The 14,002-nt window shown below is 45.0% G+C and overlaps 1 protein-coding gene across 1 annotated transcript in view; it reads right to left on the reverse strand.

Annotated features, from left to right (window-relative positions):
* Window positions 1-14,002, reverse strand: part of rimbp2b (RIMS binding protein 2b) — a gene marked incomplete at its 5' end in the record, with an annotated part of 86,573 nt that overhangs the window by 2,847 nt on the left and 69,724 nt on the right. Inside the window, 15 exons of the mRNA XM_080466777.1 lie at window positions 13-57; window positions 987-1,121; window positions 2,076-2,147; window positions 2,685-2,711; window positions 3,493-3,596; window positions 3,785-3,847; window positions 3,994-4,162; window positions 4,546-4,727; window positions 6,054-6,179; window positions 6,708-6,810; window positions 7,930-8,706; window positions 10,199-10,360; window positions 10,617-10,766; window positions 11,002-11,682; window positions 13,191-13,342. Of these exons, the coding sequence (XP_080322903.1) occupies window positions 31-57; window positions 987-1,121; window positions 2,076-2,147; window positions 2,685-2,711; window positions 3,493-3,596; window positions 3,785-3,847; window positions 3,994-4,162; window positions 4,546-4,727; window positions 6,054-6,179; window positions 6,708-6,810; window positions 7,930-8,706; window positions 10,199-10,360; window positions 10,617-10,766; window positions 11,002-11,682; window positions 13,191-13,342 (2,930 nt within the window). The 3' untranslated portion in view covers window positions 13-30. The remainder of the gene's footprint in view (window positions 1-12; window positions 58-986; window positions 1,122-2,075; window positions 2,148-2,684; window positions 2,712-3,492; window positions 3,597-3,784; window positions 3,848-3,993; window positions 4,163-4,545; window positions 4,728-6,053; window positions 6,180-6,707; window positions 6,811-7,929; window positions 8,707-10,198; window positions 10,361-10,616; window positions 10,767-11,001; window positions 11,683-13,190; window positions 13,343-14,002) is intronic.

Consider the following 14,002-nt stretch of genomic DNA (forward strand, 5'->3'; position numbering starts at 1 on the left):
TTGCTCACTTACGTGACGGAAACAGAGCCTTTAAGGTGTGAAATGAACACTCTTCTTCTGTTTTGCCAAGCGGGTGAGGAAAAGAAATAAAAAAACAAAACAAACAAAAAAAATATATGGTAATGGCATTTCAATAGTTTGCACTGTGACAATGGCAAATTATAACAGGAGGAAAGAAACAATCTGATGACACCTAGAGATATTTCAACAGTTGCATTATTTTGTTTTAACACAAAAATAACATCACATATTTACATTTAGGAAAGGATTATTTCTGAAATTATTCTCTGCGACATTAGGCTAAGTGACCTTTGCGTGCTACTTTACAAGAAAGCAATTTACAAAACAAGGCGTTCAGGAGCAGATACAAAAAGTTGTACTACACTAGACTTATCTTTATATAAAATGTTCAAGAATTCATGCATCTGGACTATAGATCATGCTGCGCTACCGACTACGTAGTTCATCTTCTTTCAGTACAACAAAACTATTTACTCTATTAGAAATGAATCGAGATCAAACACAGAATATATTCATAAAGCATCTGTTAGAATGCTGAATATGCATGTGCAAAAAGGTGTTAACTGCTGTTTTTCAGGACACGACAGAAGTAAAAAGTCACAGGAGCTTCTCCATTTTACTCTCATTGAGAATGCTTTATGAATACAATATATCCATGTATTATACAATGCATAACCCCCCTTCACAGCAGTAAACATGAAAAATAAAAGTACCTCTGTCAAGTATTAGTCTTAAAGTTCTTTTCTTTTTCTTTTTTTATCATAAATCTTAGACATCTATTTATTTACAGTATAATTCTCTAGAGTCGGAAATTTCATTGGTTCAAACACACGAACACGCGCACACACACACACACACACACACACACACACACACACACACACACACACACGACTGAAGGAGATAGAGGGAACTGAAAAGAGTGAATGGATGACAGAGGGCTAGTACTGCGAAGGAGCATGTACCCTTTTGGTCTTTATCCGTGCTGGAGTGTCCTGGGGGTATCGAGATGGTGAGTCAGTGAGAAAAACCTCTACATCATCAGGCACTTCTTCTAGAAAGTTGGAAGGAACGAGTCCCTTGTGTCCATTGAGCTCGCCCTGCAGAGGACACAAGGAGAGTGAGGCTCCCGCTGTTGTGAATGAAGCTTTAACTGTTTGCTCGGCGGGGGAATTCAAAGTTGCACCAATTGGTTTGGTCTGTAATTAAAGATTTTCACAAAGTGTGCCTTTATTGCTGTTTTTATCATACATCAGGGTTTTATTTGGGACCACTTCAGTGCGGAGGTACACACACCTCTGCCATAGTGTGTCCTGTGGGTATGAAGTGATGATGCTCCTGAGAAGGAAATACTATGTGATCAGTTTTTGTACTCAGAAGGAGCTGGTGTCAGTACAGACTTCATATTGGGGCCGAGGCAGACATCATAGTGTCGTTGCGGGGGTTTGTGGAAAGTATATTATTTAAAATTGCAAATGAAATATTGAATGAACAGAAGTTATTTAGCACTTTTTATCACCGGTGCAGTCTCAGTGTGTGTTGGATGATCTGCCACACTCTAATAAAAACAGCATACACTTCTGTTAAGAAAATTACACGACTTTAAAAGGAGTATATACACCTCTGTTCTCTCAGGGATAAGTTGTAAAAAGGTGTGACGCCTCCACTCGTTAATGTAATTCATGCAGATGTAAGGGACTGTGGTTGTTCACTGACACTGATCTATATAGAGCTGTGTGTCATGTGCATGCTTATGATAGAAGATGTAATGTTCCATGATCTGAACCAGAGTGAGCAGGTAGATGTTAAACAAAAGAGGCTCAAGGATGGAGCCTTGAGGAACTCCTCAAGGTATTTTCATTCGCTCGGATTCATAATTTCCAATTGACACAAAGTAGTCAAACCCACTTAATGCGATGCCAGAAATTCCCAACCAGTAGTTTGTTGTGGTCAACTGTTGATGTGACACTGCTCACGTAATTAAAAGTTATCCATGGCAAAGTTGTGCTGTGCTGTTTTGTGTTGTGACAGGGATCCATAAAGTCGGTACTTACATAGTAAAATCCATCTTCATCGATTTCACCAAAGACTGTGATAACATCGCCGGCACAGAAAGTCAGTTCAGCCTGCCAAAGGAGAAGAAAAACCTTGAGATACGTGTGTCTCATTGCATCTTCGTTCACTTAAAAGGCGGGAAAGCTTTCCAGAACATCAAGTCTCGAGCGGTCGAATGAGTTTGAAATGTTGTTCGTCCTTCTCCAAATCAATGTGATGCATCTTAAGCGTGAGTGTCAGTTCAGTCTCGGCAGGCGGACTGTTGCAACTGAAAATGCATCAGATGCTGTAGCTTTGAAGACAGGATTTCAACAGACCGGGCACATCTTTCCCGTGGGAGTCCAGAGGACACACAAAGCAAACAATAACCATGTACAGTACGTAGGAGAGAGGTTGACACAGAAAGACCAAACCGAGGAGGGGAGATGCTGGCTCAGGCAATGCATGGGGAGGGGGGCTGTTCTCATGACCACCGAGGACAAGAGAGCCATGGCCGGCCATCTGAAGCCCGCCTCCTCCCTTGCACTTCAACAAACGGGGGGGGGGGGGGGGGGACACACACACACACACAGATCAGACAGTACCACACCCTCCTCGCCCTCACTCACCTCCTCATTCAGTCTGTGGCCTTCATACTGTGTCGGTGGCAGTGCCAATAGAAAGGTGAGAGTAAGTGAAACCAGGGGGGGAAGGGCCCAAAATAAAAAAAACAGCACGGGAAAGTACTTCAATCTAAACTCCCCAACCTGTGCACATTCTACCCACAATCCTAATAATTCAGCTATTAGACCACTGTGTTAGTTCAACATGGAGATGGTTCGGCTGAGAGCAGCTGACTGAGCAACATGAGGCAGACGGGCGGAAAGCAGAGGAAAACTCTCGTTATGCAGCAAACAAAGAAATACTGTGTAAGTTTCAGACCAGTCCACTGCCATCAGTGTGACACACTAACAAAACGTATTTGATGTGATCTGAGCGTCTTGTTGTGTTTCCTCCGCAGTGTATTACACATGCTGAAAGACTTGTACATGTTTCACTTTACTAATTCACTGCTTAATTCTGATAAAGAGGCTTTCTTGAGTCCTTCGGCTTCATCAAAGCTGTTTTTATCTTTTAATAGCCATGACAATCATGGGTTTGTCTTAAATACTTGGCAAATCCACCCACATAAATGCGGTTTTTCACATAAAAGGTTTTCCCCTGCTTTCTGTCACTTCCTTTTCCCACAGACAAACATGTACTGACAACAATGCTAACAAATCTCAAACAATTTCTCTAAAAGATGGACTTAAAACATGTGCCAATAGGATATTCTGGTTGTGCCGGCCAATCTGTCTGTTGCTTCATGCTTTTGAGAGACTAGACACTTGTGACAGAGGTTGCTTAAGACTTGAGTGGACGACAGGAGGAGAGTACCTCAACATCGACGTTGGGAGAGCTCTCTCTCGGGTCGTAGTCGTACAGAGCCACCATTCTCCGTGTCGACATGGGATGCTGACGTCCACTGCGCCTGTTTCTTTCTACAGATGAGCAAGAATAAATAAAATACAGAAACAAAGACGGAAATGATTCATGGTAGTATTGTTGAAAAGTTACACCACAGAAGCAAATATCACCAGAATTCGCAACAAGCTCACAGCTTGAAAGTAAACAGTAGTAAGGAAAGAGGAAAGCAGTAAGGAGGAAGCAGAGTGGGCTGCACACAGACCTCGCTTGGACTTTCTGGATCTGCGATTTATTGAGCGGCCATCTTTGAAACGGTCACAGTTCACTGCATAGAGAAGCATAATTAAGAGGGAAGAGCAGAGAAAAAGGAGAGAAGTGAGTCAGCGGGGGAGACGTTCTAGAAGAGCATTAAACCCGCCCGGCAGACGCAGAGGGGATAAAAGTGAAGTGAAGAAGAAGATCTCGTCTTGCCTAACTTCTCCACAGGAGTGTTGAGTGGGAGAAAGCCCTGTTTCAGGAGCTGGCCCATCATTTCATCGTCCTCCGTCTGGATCTCAGAGACCATGTTACAGGGGATGAGACCCACCCGGTCACGTATCGCCGCCCTGTAGAAACCATCCGTGTCTTTATTCCCCAACACCTGAAATAACAACAAGAGATCAGAAGAAGATGCTCAGCGTCAAATAGGACACACTTTTTTTGTTCTTCACACACTCTTTTAAGTATTTGTAGCTATGATATATTCTTGTTTCTAAATTAAAAAATTGTTTGAGGAGAAACGGTCAGAAATGTTATATTATTGGCAAACCGCAGTTGGTGAATTAATTTAAACCACTTCTGCTGACGTACAAATCTCACTTCATATCACAACAGCACATCAGAGGTTTTGTTTTCGTGAACCAGACGCCATTATTCCTCAAACTAACGCAGCTCGGTCAACCTCTGATTCCAAAACATCAACAGGACCCAGCGTTTTCACCGTTAACCATTATTTTCCGTACGGAGTCAAGTATGACTCGGCACCTTGATGATTTGGCCCTCCTTGAACGGCAGCTCCTCGTCAGCAGCATCCGGGTTTGGAGACATGGACAGCGGGTCATAGTCAAACAGAGCCACGAACACCCGGGTCAGCTCCTCCGGTTCTGATTCCTCGTAGTAATCTGGGGACCGCCGTCCGCGCCCGTGTCTGCGCCCGCCATAGCCGTCTGAAACATAGAGGAGGCCTCTGCTGCTACTACCAGCCTTATACAGCCACGCTGGCTGTAGAGGCAATGAGAGCAGAAGATGTCTCTTTGTTAGAGCTGACAGGGGGATAGGGCGATGAGATGCATGTGTGAAAAAAGAGCCAGGAATTGATTGCCATTATTACACTTGTAATTTGTTTCACTCCGACAGAGTGCTTGCCTCCGTCGTGTCGGCCGGCTAAAGGCAAACGACGCTCTCGCAATGTGGTCGGAACGCAGCGGGGCTCTTTGTTCACACATCTCTGCTTGCTGGCGTGTTGCCAAATCTCACAGAGCACAGAACAGCACGGCACAGACAGGGAACACATGTCAAGCAGCTTTTGAGGGTGCAAGGGGAAATTGAATGACTGTGCACACCAGGAGGACACAAGTAACACTGCACTGTTGTTCATTGCTGTTTCACGGCCTTATCTCACAGAGGCTGATCAACATGCATGCTTTTCCCGAGAGTAGACATGACGAGAAGAGCATTCCTACATGTCATGCTTTCAGGCCACATCTGGAAACAATGTGCAGCGGACAGAAGGGCAAAGGAAGCACGTTCCCGAGGGAGGAAACGCATCAAATGGCCCAGTAGTTCCTGGCAAGGCAGATATCAGGGACAGTGAGGGGGAAGGGATGAACCTGATATCAGCTCCCCATGCTTCCCATGGATCACCATGTTGAATGTTTCAATGGCAGATTGTAAGTCTGAATAATGGCTCAAGGATATTGTAACAACAACTCACTGAGAATTTCTAATATGCCCCTTTCTTTTTTGTAAAACGTGTTTGATCTGGATGGTGGTTAGGGTCAATGAATATGCAACCAAGTGACACCAACAAGGCAAAAATGCACAAATTCATCCAGTAATGTGTCTTTCCTTCTCACTGTACTGTAAACAGGTCATGCAAAATTAAAGGAAACTGGCCCCGTCTCACAGAGGTGGGAGGAGAAGGAAAAGAGGAGGTTGCAGTTAGGGAAGAGGACAATAAAGGGTGGTCTATGTTGCAGTGGGGTGGAGAGTGACCTGGGTATGGAGGGTGAATGGGATTGGGGTTTCTTGGGATTGAAGGTGTAGGAGAACATTTACATTCAAAAGTGGCCAGTGTTGACTTCCCTCGTCAGCTTTTTTTTTTTTTTTTTTTTTTTCAGCTAAGCTGCACTAAACTAACCAAAGCAGCTAACTTTCCAGCACAGAACACAGACCACCATAATATCACTGCACGTGTTCAAGAGTCGAGTCTTAGCCTTACTCCTGCATTTTAAGGGTAAATTGTCATCTTGGAGAGAAGCTGCACCACATACCATATTGATCCTCTGAGGACATAGATCGCCATATCCTGCGCCGAGCTACACTGCCATAGTAAACATCCTCCTTGACGGGTGAGAGGTTCCCCTCACTCCCCTCACTGTTACTGTCCATGGTGATCTCTACAGAAGACACCAATCACAGCGTTACGGTCAGAGAGCCCCGCATTCACACAGTCTGCTCTACCCCATGGCCCATTCACTCATGCTGAGACAGTAGGATGATGAGGTTGCCCTGAGGTGGGAGGGGTGTTACAAGGCAACGAGTTTCACTCTGGAGCCACTGGGTGTAAAACAGCAATGGTTGCATCTGTTTGCGGCGTGGTCAGATTCGGGGACAAACATGTTAACCCACAGTGAACGCAGACACGGTGAACACAGGGAGAGTGTCTGAGTTAACTTTTCCTGCAAAATTGCATGTGAGTATTTGGTGAATCCAGCTCATGAGAATGGACAGCTAGGGGGTGTGCAAACACCCACCCCCCCCCCCCCAAAAAAAAAAAAAAAAAAAAAAAAGGATCTACGTGGCAGCTAAGCTCTATGGGAGAAATGTCCAGCTCGGCTCATGTGGGTAAGGAGAACACATGGTATAAACAGCACAAACATCAGTGGCCCTGCGGATGGAGATCCTCATGTGGTGACCTCACTAACCAATGGATGGGATGGGTCGTCGCTGAGGGGGGGTGCCGATGTGAACCGGCCTCCGCCCCGAATGGTCCAGACGATCAGCACATCCAGGTGAGTTCCCAATGATCTTTAGAGTAGAAAAACACCAGACAAGAGGTTAAAACAACGGAACACGTCGAGTGTGAAAACATGAAACGTTGAAAAAAAAACCCAACATGTTTAACAAAAAATAATAATCCAACAATCCTGTTAAAACAACTGAAAATCCGTAAGAGCAAATGATGTGGCTTCCATTTGTCCTTAGGAAAGCAAAATAATAGTAAAACAAAGAAAAGAAACGATAAACCCCAACAAATCAATAAGACAAATCAAATCAACCCCTCACACGACGACATGGACTGGGGTTTAGGAAGGGTCAGGTGTTTAGCTAAAGACCATTTGTTGGGTTTGTTTTGTTCTGTGCATGTCAGCTCCTTGATGAGAAAAGGAAGCAAATGAAGGTATAAACGATGGAAATTATAGAGAAAGAATGGAATGAAAGAGTGTGGATGACTGGATGAAGAATAGAGGCGAAGGGTGAGTGTGATAAAATAAAAACAATCGCAGCGGGAAGAGAAAAGCGATTAAAGCTTCTGCTCTGGAGTTCACGATTAGAACAATCAAAGAATTCCAAAATGTTTTGGTGAAACAAGACAAAAGCTGTAGAGGATGCGAATGGATTGAAAGCTAAATAAATCCCAGGAATTGCTGTGAATACAGCGTCTGGTGAAGCAATGAAATGCGAGAGATGCTGAAGCAGAGTCCAAGTACAAGGCCGTTCTGGATGGCGAGACATGGAGAGCGACACATGAAGCTGGCATCTGGCAGAGAGAAGGCACAGGCAGGGAGGAAGAGACGGAAGCAGCACACCCCCATGCACTGCACAGACACTCTCCTTTAGACAGAGCCTGTCCCCTCAAAGACATGAGAAGTCAAAACGTAGGTAAATGGCCTTTAGGTAATTGAAAGCTTTAAAATCCACCTAACAGTCAGAATACAGGCAACGTAATTCACACAAAATGAGACATCAAATCAGACAGAATGAACAGGTGATAAATTGTCGATGAGGAAAAGAAATGCCAAAAGGAAAGGACGGGAGTTCTTGATGAACATAAAAAAAAAAAAAGAAAGAAAAGACAACATTAAGAAAAACAGAATGGCTTCAGCTTGCTGATGGAAAGTACAGCAGAAAGTCTGAATCACACACCAGCGGCTGGTCTCGGTTGAGCCTGGACAAAGACTGCGCTCTAGCCTCCCTGTGGGGGCTGTAATAGACCCTGTCCAGCTCGTTCAGCCTGCCCTCGCTCAGGGCCCCTTCCCTGGAGTAGTTTCGTGACCCGGTCTCCCGGCCAGGCCCAAAGTGCTCCCTGTTCCTAAAGTCACCCGTGTGCACCGACTTGGCAGCCGTCAATGGGATGTCGGCGTACTCCTCCTCCACGCTGCACTGGCGGGTCAGAGTTCTTTTTCGGCCCATGGCCAACGCCCGCCTTTCTACTGGGCCTTCACAGTGGATGATACGCACGGGCCCCCGCATGGGGCTCCCGTGGGCGTAGTACCCTCGATGACCTCTTCCCAGAGAGCCTTCTTCCTCGCTGCCGCAGTCCAAGCCGCTGTCGGGACTCTTGGTGTTCTGCCGGTTGGGGCGAACCAAGCCCCGGTCGTCGGCGCCGTAGCAGTAGCGGCTGTCAGTGAAGCGCGGGGAGGATCGCTGGCGCTGCAGGCGGGAGCCCTTCCCGGGGGCCGGATGGCCGCGCATGTGGGTGTCCTGGGCGTACATCCTCCGCTGGCTGTGAGGCGTTCCCGGCCGTCCGCCGTCTTCGAAGCTCAGGCGTTGGCCCATGCTGTCCAGGCTTTCCGACTCCTCCTCGGCCACCTCGGGGATGCTGTGGAGACGCTTGCCGCGGAGCGACTTCTGCTTCACCACCTCCCTCTGAAGATCCCAGCAGTCTCTCTCCTCAGCTAAGTCCTGACGTTTGTAATATGCCTTCAGTCACGAGCAACAGGCACAATTTCACAGTTCATTGAAAGTCATTTCAAGTCAAAATGTTCAGTTTTAGAGTTTTGTGAGGGGGGAGGGGGTTGAAAAGTTGTTTTTTTTTTCGAAGGTTTTAGAACAGGCAGGAAACAACACAGTATGTGAATAGAACAAATGGGGGGGAAAGACAAAATAAAGACAGAATTAGTTATTTGTGGCAATGTAGTAAGACATGCAGTCTCATTCCGTGAGGAGGAAATGACATGCTCTGAACAGGAATCTGTCAAGGCTCTAAGATGGAGAGGTAAAAAGTTTGCACAGAAGAGTAACATGGAAATATTCATTAAAAAAGAACAAAAAAAAACCACAAGTGACAGGCTGAGTTAGTGCCACGCGTGAGGGTAAACTCAAATCATAGATGAGTTTTTAAAAAGCAAAACATGAACAAACAGAAGCTGAGCAAATGAAAGAATCAGTCATGATGGACACACTGAAACACATAACATACATACAAGCTTTTTTCTATGTGTTCACAAAAAAAAACAACAGCACAAAATTTGAATCCAGCATTTTACCCAATATTATATGTTTTACAATATTAATCTATGAGTACAGCCTTATGCAGAGCTAACAAACTTCATTTTTTTTTCCTAAACACCAAAGGACGTAAAATGTGCAACACTGATTTACAAATAGATGTCGATGACAAAGAGAGAGATACTGTATTGGTGTATGTAAAACCTTAATACACCAATATATACCCCTCACAAACACCACAATAAGTACAGATTAAGCAGGACATGAAATAGGGATAGCCAAAGGAACCAGACTTTTGTACTGACCTCACTGGAATAACACAGAGACTCTCGTTTTTTACTTGGTTTCCACTGTTTTGGCAGATCGTCTCTACATTCACACATCCTCAGTGACAAACCAAACGAGGACAGAATCACGTACCGACGATGTCAACATCAAGGATAAAATCAAACATCAGGACATGACAGATGGAAACAAAAAGTGAATATTTCCATTTAAGTACTCACTTAAATGAGATTCCCATATGCACTTGCTACGCCATAACCCTTCGATACAGTACAGTACATCGTCACTTGCAATTCATCTTCTGACTAACATTTGACTGAGGCATTTTAACGCTACTCTTGGGCGCTGTAGACGGCATCAAAATGCAAACCTCGACGATATTGTGCTCTCAGATTCCGCCTTTGACCCATCACATGCAAACTGTAACGGTGTGTGTACGCAGCCGCTTTGTGAGCTCAGCCTGGGATGTTCAAGCAGTGCTGGTGGGGCAGGGTGGAGGAGCAGGCTTGGGTGGAGAGGCTGCTTGGGAGTTCAGCCAGGCAAAAGCCACGACAGGCCTGGATGCTGCGATTGTGAGTGATTAGCAGGTAGATGCCCCCCCCCCTCCCCCTCCAACCCTGTGTGCTCTCCCCACCTTCATCTGCCCTTCCCATGGCCTGAGGCTGTGCTCAGTGTGTACCTTCAGAGTGTTGTGAGAGTTGATGCTGCGCCTGCGGCCCTCCTCCAGCTGCATCTCTGAGTAAAGGTCCTCCTCGTCCTCTTCCATGATGTCGGACAGGTCGGAGCCCCGGCTGCTCTCCGTGTGGTACTCCTCGCTGTGGCTGTAGTGGTGATGATGGTGCTGAGAGAGACAGTGAAGAGGAAGGTGCACTAAAGCTTAATGTGCACTTTTAATGCGAATAAAATAGGACAGCATCCAGTTGAATATTTAGCCTGTAAATGTTATTTTGTTATTATCACGGATAGATTCCCTTCAATGTGATGTAAATGATTCAGTTTGACTTTTGTATAACAGTAGATAACTGATTTTACATCCAGCAACAAGACATGTACAAGCACTGACAGGCCGAGAGCTGCTTGTGCTTTCTATGAAGTACCTGTCTGCCCAGTTCTGAGCCTCTGAGGAATTCATCCACCGAGGCTCCTCTCCTCCTCGCGTGAGGCGAATCATAGCCGTCCTCCTCTTCATCAGAGTTCAGTGGATGCAAGGCATTACCTCGCTCACTAAAAATATTCCTTTTCTCAACCTGGTAAATACAAAAATAACCAAAAAATGAATGAATAATAATGTTTAAATCAATATTTTTATCGTCATCATTATGCTCGATAAGTTTATTTGGACCAAACCTTTTTAGTTTTATCATAGTAAACTGATTTTCAGGAGATTTATCTTGACAGATATTCCGATACGGAAATGTTTTTGAAGCTCTTTAAAGGAATACTTTAAAGAGGACTACTTCCGATGATGGAATTGTTACGTACCCGATTACCCTCCGCGAACACTCTTTGAGCAGCTTCTCTGGCCATGGCCTTGGCGATGGTGTTGGGGATGGGGACTCCCTGAGGCTGCGGCAGGATCCTCTGAGGAGAGGGCGATCGCCGTGGCGGGAAGTGCGGCGGCTCCAGAGTGGAGCCGCGCATGGGGGGCAGCGGAGAGGGCGATCGCTCCCAGGGCTGGGCTGGCCGCATACCCACCTCATGCTCTTTGGTATCTGGCTCTCTGGCACTTACTAATGGTTTGGACTTGGACATGGAGTGACGCTGAAAATGAGGCTGAGTATGAGCGGGAGGGGGAGGAGGCGGAGGGTGGCTGACGGGCTGCGAGTGCGGCTGTGCGTGGGGCAGCGTGTGCGGCTGGGCTCGGGGCAGAGGCTGCATGTGGGGCTGAGGGTGATTCGGAGGGTACGTGGACGGGTACGGGGGGTGGGTTTGTGAGTGCACCGGATGCGGCGGTGGGTGCTGCATCGGATGCGGGGTCGCTGTAGTTCTGCGGGAGAGGTGTGGCGAGCCCAGGAGATTGTGCGGGATGACGGCCACAGGCGAGTCCTGGGACTCTCCTTGTGTTGACAACGTCCTTACTATGATTTCCCGGGCCTCCAGACACTGAATCCTGTTTAACTCCACGGTCACGTAGTCCGCTGTGGGGTACAAGACCTCTGCTATCTGCATTCACAAAAAAAAGCGAGGCGTTCTCACCAAACCAGCTCTGTCGTTATGCTTGCATATAGAGTATTTATGTGGAGCCTCTGCAGTGACATATTGAGACTTTAAAGAAACACTCATGTCACTGAACATTTAAAAATCAGCTGAAATCATTTTGGACTGACAGATTTAAACTCCTGCAGCTGTAACACACTGAGCATTGACCACACTGTTCGAGAATGAACAAGCCTCTGTCTGTGGCGAACATAAATTTGATAACAAAGAAATGCTGCATTTCAGATGTTTATATTGATTGTTAGGATTTTTTTTTTTTTATGATCACAATGATGTTAAATATCCAATACTTGCTGAGCCACTGCTCTCTATCCTTGCTACAACCTGTAAGAGCAGATGTTATACATTTATATATTAATGACCTTCTTGCTGTGTAATTTAAATAGAAGTGCATTTTTACTATCTTATATTGATACACAGGGGAAATTGAACTATATGTGACATGAAATGACAATTTGATTTAATTTCAGGCTTTGTTTTGTTTGTTATGATGCCTGTGGGCCCGGCCATCAGACACTTTCTGCACAGTATCCTGTACACCAATGGCTTTTTTTAAAATCGGATGGTAATTAAAACACAAGACATGTTGAGGAGTGCTCCATCAGACCTGGTATATTACTATTAGCACAAAGTCTTCACTGCACAAGACGAACTGTTGTCTGGAGGACAACATGAAGGATGACTGACCGTCAATAACATCAACATCCTCAGTGATCGTGTTTCAGTAATAGTGTAATAGTGAACATATGAAACCTATCCTAACTTGTTGACAAACTTAGTTAATGAATCAGTTTGTTTTGAGAATCTTTAACTGTTTTTAACAAACCATCATGACAACATTTACATGAACACAATAAATGTGTCCCACTGAGGACTTTTTTTTTTTTTAAACGTACCAACTAATACGGAGGCGACTTGTAACAAAACTCCTGAACGTTGACTCTTAATGACAAGAATATGCAATTGTTCATTTATACTCAAGCATGCAACAATATTCAACACTTAAAGTCACTTTGCAGATCTGTGACTTGAATGAATGAGCAGATTTAAAGAATTTTGTCCAGAATCACCTGCCATATATTTGCACAAATCATCATTATGCACATATGAAATTGTGTTTGTAATGGACAGCAAGCCCCGATGTCTTCTGATGAACAACATATTGGCTTACCTTGATCTGTTAACCACTTTTGATAAGAGATAACTTTTGAAGTAATTGATTAGCAACTATAATGATCTAAAACCTACAAAATACATTGATTTAACCAAGCCTTTATACATCTAAGTTCCACCGCTCATCCAGAGAAGCTGAAATTCAGCATTTAATCATTCCTCCAGGAGATGGCAATAGAGCACCATTCACAGAGGAAACCACCAAAGGACAGCCGAGGCTGCTGCCTCTTTCAACATCTGCACTCTCAACATATCACAGAAACCCATTCAGACTTTGACACCTTTTGTCCCTTTGTGCAGACGGCATAGCCAATCACACTGGCCCCATTGGAGGTCCCTGAAGTTGTCAGGGGCGGCGGCTTCCATCTGACCTGCAGGACACCCGGTGTCTGACCACACTGGACCTGCACCTCCTGGGGAGGGAGCGGGGGTCCTGGGGAACACAACACACACAGAAACAGATCTGACAACAGTTTAACGCTTTCTCATACTATATCAGATTATGGGAGTAAGTTATTTTACCAATTTGTAGAATTAGAGCTGTAAAGTAAGTTCAACATATCAGTATTATATACTGTAATATAATATAATATAATATAATATAATATAATATAATATAATATAATATAATATAATGATACAAAATTATAAACGGCTCCTCAAATGCTTTTTAATATGATAAAAGTAAGCTGTGTCTGGTAATATGCACTGATTCAAATACAATAATTAGCATTTGGCATGTCATCCGTCCTGTTTTATTTACACCCTTCACTGTGCCGGTTCATGTTGTGCGTCTCGAGGTTCATTCGCATGCGAATCGGGCGCAGGTGTTTCATTGGCTGCAGAAGCTCAGTTTGCTAACATTCCGCCACGAGTGTATGTACAGCAATATCCTGTTGCCAGATTCCTGCTGACAATTTTCTATGGAGCATCAGAGGAAAAAAAAAGAAAAAAACCACCATATGCGATTCCCACAATCTGTCATTGCTTCCTGCATACTAAACAACATAGCCATCTGTGCAGGGCTGCTGCTCACCTGCAGCCACACAGCGAGCAGATGCAGTCAGCAGTATCTGCGAGCCACAGTCGTGCA

The sequence above is a fragment of the Lipophrys pholis genome (assembly GCF_963383615.2).
Source record: "Lipophrys pholis genome assembly, chromosome: 7".
In the NCBI taxonomy this organism is placed as follows: domain Eukaryota; kingdom Metazoa; phylum Chordata; class Actinopteri; order Blenniiformes; family Blenniidae; genus Lipophrys; species Lipophrys pholis.